Genomic DNA, 14,380 nt, shown 5'->3' on the forward strand with positions numbered 1-14,380 from the left:
CACTTCAGAATAGTTAATTGGGAAAAACAAAAAAGGACCCACCTGTCAGTGCAGGACACAGAAGAGACATGGGTTTGACCCCTGGGTTGGGAAGACCCCTTGGAGGAGGGCATGGCAACCCACTCCAGGATTCTTGCCTGGAGAATCCCATGGACAGAGGAGGCTGGCGGGCTGCAGTTGGGGTTGCAGAGAGTCAGACATGAAGGGACTTAGCACCCAGGCACACCAGTGACACCACTGGACCTGGACTTCTCTTCTGGGACGCTTTTAGATTACTACATTGCAGAGAAAAAGGAAGTAGATTAGGGGTTGTTTGATGACCACCAGCTTGTGGCTGATTGCCTAGTAACTGCTAAGGGGATGAAGGTTTCTTTTCTGAGAGTGACAGAAGTATTCTAAAATTAGCTTGTGGTGAGGGTTGGGCAACTGTGTGAATATACTAAAAACACTGAATTGTTCACTGAGTGAGTGGACTCTATGGTATGCGAATTACATTTTAGGAAAATTGTTTTAAAAAGCAAAAAAAAAGTAGTTAAAATGGCACATTTTACATTAAGCAAATAACTGTATGCTTAACAATTTTTGAAAAAGATATAATGGAAGGGAGGGAAGAAAGATTGGCATTCAAATATGTAAATGTGTAAATGTCTCCTACACAGGAAAGCAAAGGCAGAAGTGACTCTGATTTGAAGTTGTGACCCACCACAAGGATAATCGCCAGCTGCTATTGATAGCTGGTTTCAGGAGCACCAGCCACAAAGCCAGACGAGCAGGGTAGCGGGCCATTAGGCCACAGCCAGCTCGGACAACCTGGAGAAGCACAGGAGTACTGTCGACAAGGCCTTCTGGCACAGATCTCCACTGGCATTTGGAACTGCTACTCACATTGTGTCCTAGGCCCTTGCAGGTGGTGAGTGCCCGCGGGGAGGGCTGACCCTGGTGGTCGTTTCTTCTCCGTGCCCGGTACTGTGCTGAGCACTTTGTGTACTTACTCTCACCGGCTCCTCTGCATAAACGGAAGAGGAGAGATTCTCTTCCTGTTCTCAGTGCGCAAAGGCGCTCTTCAGGGCCACTTTCTAGGAGTGTCCTCTCCCTCTGTCCCCTTGGTCAGGCCAGACCCAGTGCCCACTCAGGAAAGGATGCTTGAGAGAGCATCTCTTCTCCTGTCCCCTGGACGCACTGCACCGGCCAGCTGCACATGTTTCTTCCATGGGTTCTTCAGAGTTCCATTTACGGCAGCCTTTTTATGCCAACGAGCGGTGCTGGGGGTGGGAGCAGCAGAATGGGCCTTGTAGACTGGCCACCCAGAAGCCAGAGATGTCGTTTCTAATTAGGATTTGGAACAGGTTCCAGGGAGAAGATCCCAGGTGTGTGGCAGGAGAAAGCAAACCTTGCTGGCCTCAGAAGGGCTCTGTTAATATTTAGTGAGACTGGCCTCCAGTTTGGGCTTTACGTGAGGGGCAGAGGCAGCACCCACCCCAGAGCTGACCAGCATACCCCACTGAGCACTGGCAGCCCCCATGTCCACACGTGCAGCCGCTTGCCCACTGAGGGGCAATTTTGTGAAATGTTTAGTTTCATCAGCTGAAAACTGGACATTTGCAACTCTGCTGGAAAGGTGCAATAAAGCTGGGGCTGCCCCGGCTGCTGTCTCCACTGGTTCCCACACCCCCAGTCCCTGTCCCCCTACACCGTGTGCTCTTAGGACAGCCCTCTGTGGGGCTCCTTCTGGTACCCAACCTCAGCTTGGACTCTCCAAGTCCTTCCGTATCTACTTTCAGGGCCAGGTCACCCAGAGGACAGAAGAAGTCAGAAACAAGCTGAGGCCAGGGTCTGCCAGGGGGGTATCCGGGGTAAGGTGAGCAGGGTGATGGGGAGGTGAATCCCTGGAAGGCCCCTGGAGTGAGCCTGCAGGACTCCACAGATAAGACTGTGGGGGCAACTTGAATGTCACATGGGGGATGGTTAATTAGTCACAGGCTTGGCCAGGACTTGTTTCCACATCTGCCCCAAAGGCTTCATTCAGGAAGACTGGTCAACAGGGATATATGTAGAGCCTGAGAGAGGAAGTGCTGTCCACTGCACTCTCATGGATGGGCCCCTGCTGCAGGCTGGGCCCTTGACCTAGTACTGGATCAGAAGACATGCCTGTTCTGGCCCCACCTGAAGGAGGTCTGGCTGGAAACTTCTCTTCGCACCGGGTGCTGGCTGCACCCCAAGCACTCCGCAGTGCTGACAAGGAGAGACTTCTGATGTCCACCAGAAGGCAGGCCCAGCCTTGATGGGGTCGCTGCAGGGAAGCTTTCAGCCATGGCCAGAGAGAATGGAGGATTGAAGATGATGGGAAAGCCTTCCTGCAGGGGGAGACAGCTGGACAGGTCAGTGGGTTCTCATCACAAAGACCTGGAAGGCCAAGCTGTGGAGGCCGCACCTAGAGCAGCTCAAACACACCCATATTATGGAGCAGTCCACAGAGCGGCTTCAGGCACAGCAGGATCCAGGCCTCAGCCTCTGAACTCAGGAACGTGCTTTCCTGGCTGCTTGAGGGACAAGACGGTCCCAACAGTGCCAGCATCAGCTCAGGGACCTAGGGGAAAGAGCTTTCAAGTAGCACACAAGTTCTAGGACTGCATCCGCACCCTCTAGTTAGCATCAGGTCCACCTCTGATTCATTCTTGTGGCCAGCAGCACGGCAAATATGCTGAGTGTCTAAGCCTGGTCAAAAACAACCTTCACTGTAAGACTCAACACTGGAAGCAGTCAATCCCTAAATGGCCAGGACTGATAATGAAACAGAGATGGCTCCTGGGGGATGCAGTGGCTTGGGGAGCTGCCATCCCTGGCAGACCTCCCAGGAAGTGATCACTGGGCTTGAGTGGGCACAGAAGTGCCTATGGGAGGCAGGGCCTGCCCAGCCAGGGATCCAACTGCCACCTTGCCATTGCAGGTGGGCATGCCCCAGACACTCAGCGTATCCAACATGATCACCCCGGGCAGCCTCAGCCCACCCCCCACCGAGCCCACGGACGGCGAGCAGGCTGGGCAGCCCCTCCTGGGTGGAGCTCCATCTTCAGCCTCCTTGGACACCCTGATCCAGCACCTAGTGCCTACTGCCGACTACTACCCTGAGGTGGGTGATCCACCCAGTGGGGAGGAGGGGTAGCAAAATGGGCTCTGTCCCACCATGCCTGGGGGAGACAGCAGAGCTGGGGCTGGCTGGGACTGGGGGTGCAGGGGCTGGGAGGCACATCCTCCCGGGCCTTGTGAGCACGTGCTGCCTTTCTCCTGTGCCCCCCCAGAAAGCCTACATCTTCACCTTCCTGCTGAGCTCGCGCCTCTTCATCGAGCCCCAGGAGCTCCTGGCCCGGGTCTGCCACATGTGCATTGAGCAGCAGCAGCTGGACAAGCCGGTGCTCGACAAGGTGAGAGGCAGGGCAGGGCAGCGGGCCTCCGAGTGTGCTGCCCCCCGCCCCCCCGCCATGCCCTGCGAATCAATATCCTATTCACCTGCCAGGGGGTTCTGACGTGTCTGAAGCCCAGAGCCAGAAGGGCAGAGTCAGAATCTTTAACCCCAGTGCTGTTTTCCAGGGTCTTAGGGGGGCACAGCCCAGAACTGGGCCCCCAGAGGACCACGAGGAGAGCCCCATGTGTGGCCGGGGGTGGTCTTGCAGTGCCTGCTGCGCTGCCTGCCCGCCGCATCTTCTGTTCAATCATTTCTTCTCCCGCTGGTCCGCTGATGGCTCAGCCTTCCCTCAGCACCCCACGTCCTTTCCTCTGTCCCTCCCTGTATTCCATAAGCCGCAACTGAGTCAGCAGGGTTCCACTGTCCAGTGACAGAAACCTGGTTTCAACTGACCTAAGGCCAAGGGACTTCACTGGCTCACATGACCGTAGTCTCGAGCTACTGCTGGCTCACGGGCCTCAAACATCAGTGGTCTTTCTCCCTAAGACCCCTTGCTTTGTTTTCCTCTGGGCCAGTCTCTCTCTTGCTAAGGCGAGTTCTCTGCCTGGTGACAGGTGGCCTCCACAGGTCCAGGGTCCTGGCCTACCCTTCCCAATCCTATGGAAGGAGGATTCCAATAAAGATCCTGATCTCACTGGCTTAGCTTAGGCGGCATGCCCCTCTGTGGGCCAATGCCATGCCCTGACTGGCCAGCACTGATCTGGCATGTTCCTGAAGCCCTGGGGGAGGGCCAGCTGAAAATGAGGGAGAGAGGGGCCCCACAGGCAGACTGAGATCCCGTCACCACAGAAAGGGAGATAGAAGGACTGGCGGTTATGAGTAAGAGATGACCCCCATTCCAAACATGTGTCTGCCCCCTCTGCTCTCCGTGGTCAGCCCCCATGCCCGTCTGTCTCCTGGGACAGAGGAAGGAGAGGCCCACCTGCCCCCAGCCATCGCTGCTGCCCTCGGGCAGCCCACATGCACAGTGAGTGGCTGAGGCAGGGGCCGCTGTGACCCCCCACCTCCCAAGCAGCCCTCACCAAATGCAGACGACCCTTGGCTTGCCTTGCAGGCCCGGGTCCGGAAGTTTGGCCCCAAACTGCTCCAGTTGTTGGCCGAGTGGACAGAGACGTTTCCACGGGACTTCCAGGAGGAGTCAACCATCAGTCACCTGAAGGATGTGGTGGGCCGCATAGCCCCCTGTGACGAGGTGGGCGAGTCAGGCCAGAGTCCTTTCAACCTGTCTCCACCGTCACACTTGGGACCTGAGCCTGTTCCCAGGCTGGCCTCTGGGCCCTCATCTCCCCACCCGTACCCTGGGGCCCCTCTGAAATCAGCCCTTCCTGCCCCATCAGAGAATCGGGCACCGGCAGAGCTGGCAGGGAAATCAGGCCTCTAGGTCTAGACCTGGGCTCTTGAGCTCTCTCCTATCCTGGTCTCATCAGATGGCAAGAGATGGGCTCCTACAGCTGCCTGGTCAGGCCAGTGACCCAGCACGCTGGCTTGGCAGAAGCCTCTTCCCCAGTAGCTTGGGAGGCAGCCCGTGTAATGGGCGTCAGGTGCCTCTGCACCCTACACCATGCCCTGTTCTCCCAGCTCCATTACTCTGGGGAAGGCACTTAAGTGAGAAAGAGGAACAAAACTCCTACCTCCCAGGACTGGGGTGAGAGAGAACTCAGAGGGGAGAGCATGTCGCTTGTCTTGGGAGGACACCGAATGTGGCAAACTGATAACCCCACAGTGGGTCTGAACCCAGAGCCTCAGGAGCCAAAGGAAACTGCTAAGGCAGGCTGAGCAACAGGAAGCTGCGAAGTCCAAGGCCTAATGAGGCTCACAAAGGGAGGCCCTGCCCTGGGGCCGATTCAGAGACAGAGCTGTTCTGAGAGCTTGATGAGATGAAGGTCATCTCCGCCTCTGCATCCCTTGACCCATCTGGGGATTGAGTATGACACTTGGTTTAGGTGCAGCAGGAAACATTCAGGGAAGGCTCGATGACTGGATGGATTAGGAGAAGGAAGCAGGAAGGGGAAACGCCGACTGGTTTGCTACATAGTCGGCTACTTTGATGGGTGAGTGGAGGTGGGAAGAGAGATGTTTGGGCAGTTGGGTAGGCAGGGAGATTAATAGGATAAGTGGCTGTGGAAGACTGATGGAAAGACATGAAGGAAAAAGGCGGAAATGATAACTAGTGAGTGGATAGATGGATGAACAGATGGATGGGAGGGTGGGTGGATGGACAGGTGGATGGGTGTGTGTGTGGGTGTGGATGGGGGAGTGAGAACATGGATGGGAAGGTGGGTGGATGGGTGGGTGGATGGATGAGGACAGATGTTGGAATGGAGGGAGGAAGGGTAGATGAATGAATTGATGGATCTGTGGGTGGCTTTATAAAAGGGGAGGTGGGCATCACAGATGGATGGAAAATAGATGGGTACAGAGACGGTGGATGGATGGATGGATGGATGGATGGAGTAGAGGGTTTGTAAGGGGATGAGAGCCCAGTCCTCTGCTTTATCTCTGCCCCCCTGCCCCCCTCTCCCCCGACAGTAGGCCTTCAAGCAGTGTGAAGTCTAAGCCATTGACAAAAGGGATTATCTGCCCTTGTCAGGCCTGCCTCTCCATTGGCAGAGCCATTTCAGAGGCAGACCCTGCCATTCTGGCCACAAGGCTTTGGGACAGGTGTAAGTCCTGGGCTTGTTTCTTTGCGAAGCAGCACCTCCTCACTACGCCCTCAAGAATCTGCTGGGAAATCTTTTCTAACCACCGAGTGGATGAAAATAAGACACAGCCAAGACCTGTGAATGGGCTGTCAAAAGCAGTCATCCACCAGGTGTGGATTTTCAGAGCTAACTCATTTAGAGTTAGCTGCTGCTGCTGCTAAGTTGCTTCAGTCGTGTGCAACCCCATAGACGGCAACCCACCAGGCTCCCTCGTCTCTGGGATTCTCCAGGCAAGAACACTGGGGTGGGTTGCCATTTCCTTCTCCAATGCACGAAATTGAAAAGTGGAAGTGAAGTCGCTTCAGCTGTGTCCGACTGTGTGTGACCCCATAGATGGCAGCCTACCAGGCTCCTCCGTCAATGGGATTTGCCAGGCAAGAGTACTGGAGTGGGTTGCCATTGCCTTCTCCTTAGAGTTAGCTAAATAAGTAATAAGTAACTCATTTAGAGAATTTCTCATCCCTACCTGTGGAATCCAGTTAGGTATGCTAAGTGATGTAAACCAGAGCTGAGATTCCCTAGTCCCCATGCCACCCAGCCAGGCGTAGGCCAGGGGTGCCACATCTGTCTTTGTGAGTCCCACATTGCCCCTCTCCAGAAAGCACTTACTCCCAGGGGATGTGTGGTAGATGGCGCTTCCCTTTCCTGATGCTTCAGGCAGCCTGCGGGCAGCTCCCTTCCCAGCACAGACACAGTCTTAGCTGAGAAAGGAATTGGTGAGCTCTGAACCAAACTGGTAAGTCAGGACCCACGGGACTCAGAACCTGAGGTCAGGGTCAGACCTTCTGAGCCCACAGCTGTGTGACCTTGGGCGAGGTGCTTCCCCTCTCCAAATTTCAGTTTCTTCATCAGTCAAATGGAGATTATAACTGTTCCCACCACACAAGTCTGAGGCAGAGTCCCTGCAGTCACCTGCGCTTGTATTTCAGCACTTGGTAAACGTAAGCTATGATGAGGAACAAATTCTCTCCAAAACCCAGGCACATGGGGATTATTTTTAACTTTCATGAAACTTTGTTATGGAACTTTTCACACATATACAAATACAGATAGTAGTAACCATGAAGTCCTGTGTGCTCATCGCCTAGATTCATCAGTTACCAACATTTGGCCAAACTCGTTTCTTCTCTCCTTTCACTCACTTCCCCCTCCCTCCAAATGTTGGTTTGTTTGTTTGTTTGTTTTTAATCATAGACATTATATATTTTGCTCCAAAACCATTTCGGAACCCTCTTGTAAAAGATTTCTTACCCAGAGGTGATAGGATCAAACGATACGAAGTGTTGTGCACAAAACCAGTGTTTCCAGAACGTGTGTGTCTTGGGGTTACCTAACCTCTCTGGGCCTGAAATTATTTTCTCTAAGAGGGAAGATGATAACCCCTCCCTCGCAGGACAGTGAGGAAAACAGCGCTGTTCAGGAATGTGAAGGAGGCAGGACAGGTCAGCGGGGAGCCGGGCTTCCGCGTCAGAGTGGCTGTGCAAGGTGACGCCTTTCTCTTCCTGCCCGACGCCCTGCCGTCTCCTGGAAGCCTCACGTCCTCCCTGTGCTCCCCACCGCCTCTCAGTAGCCGGGGACAAGGGGCTGGAGCGGCTCTGCAGAGGCCCTGTCCGTGCCTGTGGAGTCTGAGCTGTTCCATCTTCGGGTCCCCCTCTGCTGGGCAGGAGACCCTGCCTTAGACGGTGGCTCCCGTGCCCCCCACCCCCCGGAGGTTGGCCCAGCCATTTCACTTCAAGAAACCCGGCAGTTTCACCTTTTGGTGATGCCGAAGCTGAAAGAGACGGGGGGCCCCAGGGAGGCCTAGAGGGTCAGATACCTGCTGAGAGAGACAGGGCAGGGGACAGCAGTCCCCTGGCCACACGCACTGGGCCCCTCAGGAGACTGGACGGGCAGCCCTCTCGGCCACCAGCCTTGCTCTCCAACTCACACGGCTGTCTGCCGGCTCCCCGGGGCCACGGGCGGCGGCCGCCGGCTTAGAGAGCAAGCTGGCGATGGGTGCAGAGCTCCTGCCTGCGCTGCTGGACATCGGCCACGGGCTCGCTCAGGAGGGAGCTTTCAGGAACTTTAGAAAACAAGGGTCTTTACTTGTCTGGATGGAAACCAACCCTAATCACAAAACACTGGGTCCAGGAGAACTTGGAAGTACCTGGAGAGCTGGCTGCCCCTCACCCAGGCCGCCCTGTGACGGCGACCTCCACGCTGATAGCTGGCTCTGCACGCAGCGGGCAGCACTGTGAGAACTGAGAAGGACAGAGAAAACAGTCCGGCCCCTGTCCTCAGCCAGTGGGGGAGCTGAGCTGGCAGGGCGGCCCGGTGCTCCAGAGGCAGGCCGCGACAGCGACAGGAACACCTGGGCTTTCTCGGGGGTAGGTCCCCGGGCCTGCCTGCATTCACCAAGAGCACACAGCCTGCATCCACAAGGTGGAGAGATCACTGAGCACATGAGACAAGGTCAAAGAGAAGGTCAAATACTCTCCCCACATTCAGATTCACCAAAAATAAAAAAAAAAGAACCCAACAGATAAGCTTGAGGTTAACAGCACTAGAAAATTTTTAAATGAATTAGCACACGGTCAGTGGCGATTTGGAGTGGATACGGGTTCTATAGAAACAAGTCCTGCTACATCGTTTGCAGTTTGAAAAATAGGGGCAGTGCGCGGCTCTATCAAACTGTAGCCACAGACGCATCCTTGACTCCGGTAGGCTCTGCAGTCTGCCTGGGAGAGGCTGACTGACGACAAGCAGGTGGAGGCCAGGTTTATCCAATCCACTAATGTGTGTGGGCCCCTCCTGTTCATTCTGGGTACCAGCAAAGAAAGACCCAGCGTGGCCTTCATGGAGCTGGTACTCCAGTGAGAGGCTTGGGCAAGGACTGTGAAGGAAGGGAACGGAGCTTGGAGGAAGAAGGCTACAGGTCCTGCCTTGGCTGCGGGGCAGGAGAGAGTGGGTCAGAGGGGTGGGCAGGTGGTCTGTGTCTGGAGCCCGGAGAAGAGGAGCGAGGGCTACATGGAGGCCACTAAGCGCGGCCAGAGCTGACCTCAGGACCCCTGAGCCACGCCGGGCTTTTGTCTTTGCTAGTTTAGGGAAGGAGGGTGCGGTGGTTATATGTGTGTTTGGAACAGAATGCTCTTGCAGCAGGGTGGAGTAGACAGAGGCTGGCGGGAATGCACGGCACCCACTGAGGTGGCTGTGCTTGCAGGGAAACAACCACGGCCTACGCCACACACACTGTGGTGGAAGACACGGAAACGGAAGCAAGCAAAATCAAGAGGGCTGCTGATGGTCTAGAGCGGCCTGAGGGAGAAGGTGGCTTGAGGACGGCCCTGAGCCGGGAGCCTGAGACAGGCAGCAGGTGGGGCAGCCCTGCGGGGGCAGCGTGGCTTCTGATGACATGCGTCTGGTCCGGGTGGCCTTGCCCACGTGGCGCTGGAGACCAGAGGAGAGCACCGTCCACACACTGCCCACACTAAACGACGCTGGAGGTGAGCCAGAAAACCCAGGAGTGAAGCACCGAGCATGATCAAGAGAGGAGGAGATGAGGCAGGAGGAACCCGGCGTGCAGCCACAGGGCAGACCAGCAAGCCCGCAGACAGCCCAAGGCAGCAGAGCTGGGGAGCTGAGGCCGCCGCCGCCTGAGAAACGAGCCCCTGGCTGTCATGCCAGGAGGTCCTCGGTGACAGCGAGAGTCAGCCTGGTGATGACGGTGGAGTCGGGTGGGGTGGTGGAGGGCTGAGTGGGAGACGCGGGAGCTCGACAGCCAGCGTAGGCCCCTCCAGACTGAGCAGCAGAGAGACACGAGGGGCGGGTGGAGGTGCAGGGGCTCACTGCTGACTGATGTGTGTCGCTGGGGCTGACTCTGGCAGGACCTCACTCGCTGCCTTCCTGGCACTCAGACGAAAACCTGGGAGGCAGCGTGTGTGATAAGCATACTCTGCGATACAGCCCTGATAGCTCAGCTGGTAAAGAATCCGCCTGCAAAGCAGGAGACCCCAGCTCAGTTCCTGTGCTGGGGAGATCCGCTGAAGAAGGGATAGGCCACCCTTTCCAGTATTCTTGGGCTTCCCTTGTGGCTCAGCTGGTAAAGAATCCGGCTGCAGTGTGGGAGACCTGGCTTCGATCCCTCAGTTGGGAAGATCCCCTGGAGGAGGGAACGAGTACCCACTCCAGTATTCTGGCCTGGAGAATCCCACGGTCTGTATAGTCCATGGGGTCACAAAGAGTTGGACACAACTGAGCAACTTTCACTTTCAAGCTGAGAGGGGGCTGTTCTTCCCACCGGCAACAAAGAGAAGTCAGACCTCAGCTCACCCACACACTGGCTGCCTTCTCGGTCTGTCCCTCACGACTCTGGGAGTCAGGGTCAGTGTTAGGGTTTGGGTTCAGGAGCAGGCTCCCTGTGTCCTGAGGGCTCTACCAAAGCTGTCCTGGCCACTCCACAGAGAAGCACGTTCATAAAGTGTGGGGACACCATCTCCATCGCCAGAGCATTCGGCACCAACAGGGGTGGCCCTCAGTGCCCCTCCGAGCCCCGTCAGAGGCTTAAGGAACTACTGAGGTCCCCAGGCAAGCCCTGCACCCTGTTGCCCACCTGCAAAATGCTTCTGGGATCGTGTGTATGAAGAACATGCATTTTTCCTATCGGAAATTACCTGGCGGTGCTGACTAGTCACCACCTTCTCCTGAGGCCTCTGGGACCAGGCCCCACTGGAAACCCCACCTGCCTGCCTGACACCTTTTTGCTGCCAGGAGTCCAGACCCCAGATGCCCACTGCTGCTCCCAGGCCAGCTTCCGGCTCGAGGGGGTTGAATCCACCTCTGGGGGAGCCATTTGCTGACAGGCTGGGGGGCCTGTTCTGTGGGTTATCAACAGCCCTTTGGGAAGGTGAAGACATCTTGTTTCATAAACCCAGCTGGTCTGATGTGCCTTCCTTGGAAATAGGGGTCTCTGAGGGGCAATAATTGGTTTCGCTGAGGGGTGGAAGGGTGGTCCCTGCACCAAGCCCAGGGCATCTGAGCTGCATGGCGAGGGGCCCTGTTGCTACAGTAAATGGTTATCAAGTGTCCACTGCATGCCCAGAGCTGTAACACAGGTCACCTCAGATTCTCTGCTCTCCAAGCTATCACTGCAGGGCAGTAAACAACCGCAGTCATCTCCTGCAGTGGTCCCACAAGGAAGTCACGTAGGGTGAGCTGGAGAAGAGTGCCCGGGGCAGGGGATGGACAGCAAGGCTGGGCGAGGAAGGCCTCTCTAAGCTAGGCCTGGGAGACAGGCAGGGACACCTAGTAAAGCCAAGCAAAAGGCTAGCATCCAGGGAAGGGCCCGTCCCACGCCTCCCTTCCTCCACTCCCTGGCAGTGCCCGCCCCACCTAGACAACTCGGGCAGCTTTGCACCCCAGTCATCCTCCCCGAGGTGTGCTGTACTAGGCTTCCACTGGCGGTCCTGCAGCCTTTGCCCCAGCCAGCCTTGCCTGTGAGCCCCAACCAGCCTGTCCTGAGTTGGGTCCTGAGACAGGTGGGTACACCTAGGAGTAGCCCATCCATGTCACCTGGGAAGCCTTTCTGTCTTAGACGTGGCTATGTGAAGGCAGGTTTCCCGCCCTGAGCACCATCTCTGCCCCACTCCAGGCGTACAGAAAGAGGATGCACCAGCTCCTGCAGGCTCTGCACCAGAAGCTGGCCGCTCTGGGCCAGGGACCGGAAAGCCTGCTGGGCACCGACAAGCCCGTCTCCTACAGGACCAAGCCTCCAGCCTCCATCCACAGGGAGCTCCTTGGCATCTGCAGTGACCCCTACATGCTGGCTCAGCAGCTGACGCACGTGGAGCTGGTGAGCAGGCCTGTGCCACCCTCCATCCAGACCCAGAGCCTGGAGTGCTGAGCGTAGCCAGCCACCCCTCCCCCATCTTGTCCCGCACCTCATCTCAGCCTAACCTGGGGTCTGAGCCCATCCCTTCAGGGCCACCCCGGCATCTGCAGAGGGCCCTGACTCTGGAGCAGCCTCTCCCCATGCCTGGGGAGAGGAACGGAAGGGCTGCAGGTACCAACCTTGCCTAACTTTGACCTCTGGCCTGAGTCCAGGCCTCAGACAGAGGAACGAGGTTCAGATCCTGGCTCTGACACCACCGGATGTGTAATCAGCCCCACAGCTAGCACCTTCCCCACCCAGGTCTCAGTTTCCCCCATCCAGGACTCACACAGCCACTGCACCCACCCCAGCTTTCCAGAGAAGCGCAAACAGCCTTTATGGTCAAGACTTAGACTCACTGTCTCATTACACCTTCCCACCACCTGGCCAGGTACTGTTGTTATTATTCTCTTTTCACAAATGAGGAAGCTAAAGCCCAGAGGTTTAGTTTAAGCGATTTGCCACAAGTCAAGCAGCAGGAGGAACAGGGCCAGGATCCTTTTCTGACCCAGACCCCATGCTCTTGGCCCCCAGGCCTACCCAGGTCATGGATGACCCAGTTTTGAGCCTGGTTTCCTAGGTATCTCACTCCACAAGCACTCCCTGTGGAGACGCTGACCCTGCCCCCGTGAAAAGCAGCAGCCCCTGGGCAGAGGAAGGGAGGGGCTGACATCTTCAGGATGGTGCTGAGCTCTGTGACAACCCGGAACAGGGCTGTGGAGCCCCCGTGAGAAGGGCGGTGGGCCCACGCCGGGCGCCCAGTGGACATCCCTTTCTCCTTTTGCTGACTCCTCCTCTCTCTCTGGTGCAGGAACAGCTGCGGCACATCGGACCTGAGGAGTTTGTCCAGGCTTTTGTGAACAAGGACCCTCTGGCCAGCACAAAGGTAGGAGGCCCGTGGACGGACTGTCCAGGCAGGGACCCCTACCCACGAGTCCCTCCGTGGGATTCCCAGAGCACCAGCTCAGCCAGCTCCAGAGGGGCCCGGAACAGAGCAGATGGGCTTGGCAGGGACGTGCCCATTCCACCCACGCCCTAGCCTAAGGTGGGCACATCCCAGCAGCCCTGAGTCCCAGGGAAGCCTGGGAGGGCCAGACAAGACTGCCGGGGTCAGCCACCCAGCAAGGGTCGAGGGCACTCCATGATCCTAAGCCCTGGGTGGGTCAGAGCGGGGAGGTTCACACCCAGGCCACTACAAGACCCCGTGTGCCCTCCCGGTGTGTGGTGGTGGGCGCCGATGCCCTCTAGTGGCCACTTGGGGAACGCAGGCCGATGCATGCTGTCCAAGAAGTTCAGGGCACACGCCCTTCCCTCTGAAGGCGGATTACACACCGAATTTCAGAGCCTGCCGCTCTTTCTGAGAGCCCATCCATCAGTCTATTGGTGTTTATCAAGGAGTTAAATCTGAAGCAGAACTGGAAATATTATGTCTTCTTCCCTGGCACCTAATAAAAGAAGTGCAAACTAAATGTACAATTGCATTTCACCTCCAGGATAAGCAGAGATTAAACATTATGTGTGTGTGTGTGTGTGTGTGTGTGTAGGGAAAGGGACGGTCTCACAAACAGCTGGCAGGGGGTGAAATTGGCACAGCCACTTTGGAGAGCAGCGTGGCAATAGAATCAACACTTTAAATGTACACTCTGGACCCCAACTTTTCACACCTAACGATTTATCCTACAGGTATACACAAACACGTGTACACACAAAGATATCTGGGATATTTTTCTGTGTTTTATGACCAAAGACTGGAAGCAAACTACCATACCATCCACAGGGACTCGATTAATATCGCAGTGCACCCATACACAGAAGGCTATGCAGCTGTTAGAATAAGAGCACCTGTAAGAATGGAAGGAAGGACATTTGCATGGCATCGCTGGTGGCTCAGCTGGTAAAGAATCTGCTGGCAATGCAGGAGACCTGGGTTCAGTCCCTGTGTTGGGAAGATCCCCTGGAGATGGGAATAGCAACCCACTCCAGTATTCTTGCCTAAACAATTACATGGACAGAGGAGCCTGGCAGGCTATAGTCCATGGGGTTGCAAAGAGTTGAACATGGCTAACACTTTCTTGGGCCTCCCTGGTGGCTGAGATGGTAAAGAATCTGCCTGTGATGAAGGAGACCTGGGCTCGATCCCTGGGTTGGGAAGATCCCCTGGAGGAGGGCATGGCAACCCACTCCAGGATTCTTGCCTGGGAAATCCCGAGAGAGGGGCCTGATGTGTAACAGCCCATGGCATTGCAAAGAGTTGGACACGACTTAGCAGCTAAACAACATTTATTATATTAGCCAGTAAGAACAATAACT

At 56.2% G+C, this 14,380-nt stretch overlaps 1 protein-coding gene across 1 annotated transcript in view; it reads left to right on the forward strand.

Annotated features, from left to right (window-relative positions):
- The first annotated feature begins 2,953 nt into the window (after positions 1-2,953).
- The window catches only part of RASGEF1C (RasGEF domain family member 1C), a 33,404-nt gene continuing 21,977 nt past the window's right edge, over positions 2,954-14,380 (forward strand). Inside the window, exons 1-5 of the mRNA XM_068980592.1 lie at positions 2,954-3,130; positions 3,300-3,422; positions 4,518-4,655; positions 11,792-11,992; positions 12,882-12,956. Of these exons, the coding sequence (XP_068836693.1) occupies positions 2,954-3,130; positions 3,300-3,422; positions 4,518-4,655; positions 11,792-11,992; positions 12,882-12,956 (714 nt within the window). The remainder of the gene's footprint in view (positions 3,131-3,299; positions 3,423-4,517; positions 4,656-11,791; positions 11,993-12,881; positions 12,957-14,380) is intronic.

Source organism: Capricornis sumatraensis, chromosome 9 (assembly GCF_032405125.1).
Source record: "Capricornis sumatraensis isolate serow.1 chromosome 9, serow.2, whole genome shotgun sequence".
NCBI classification, from domain to species: domain Eukaryota; kingdom Metazoa; phylum Chordata; class Mammalia; order Artiodactyla; family Bovidae; genus Capricornis; species Capricornis sumatraensis.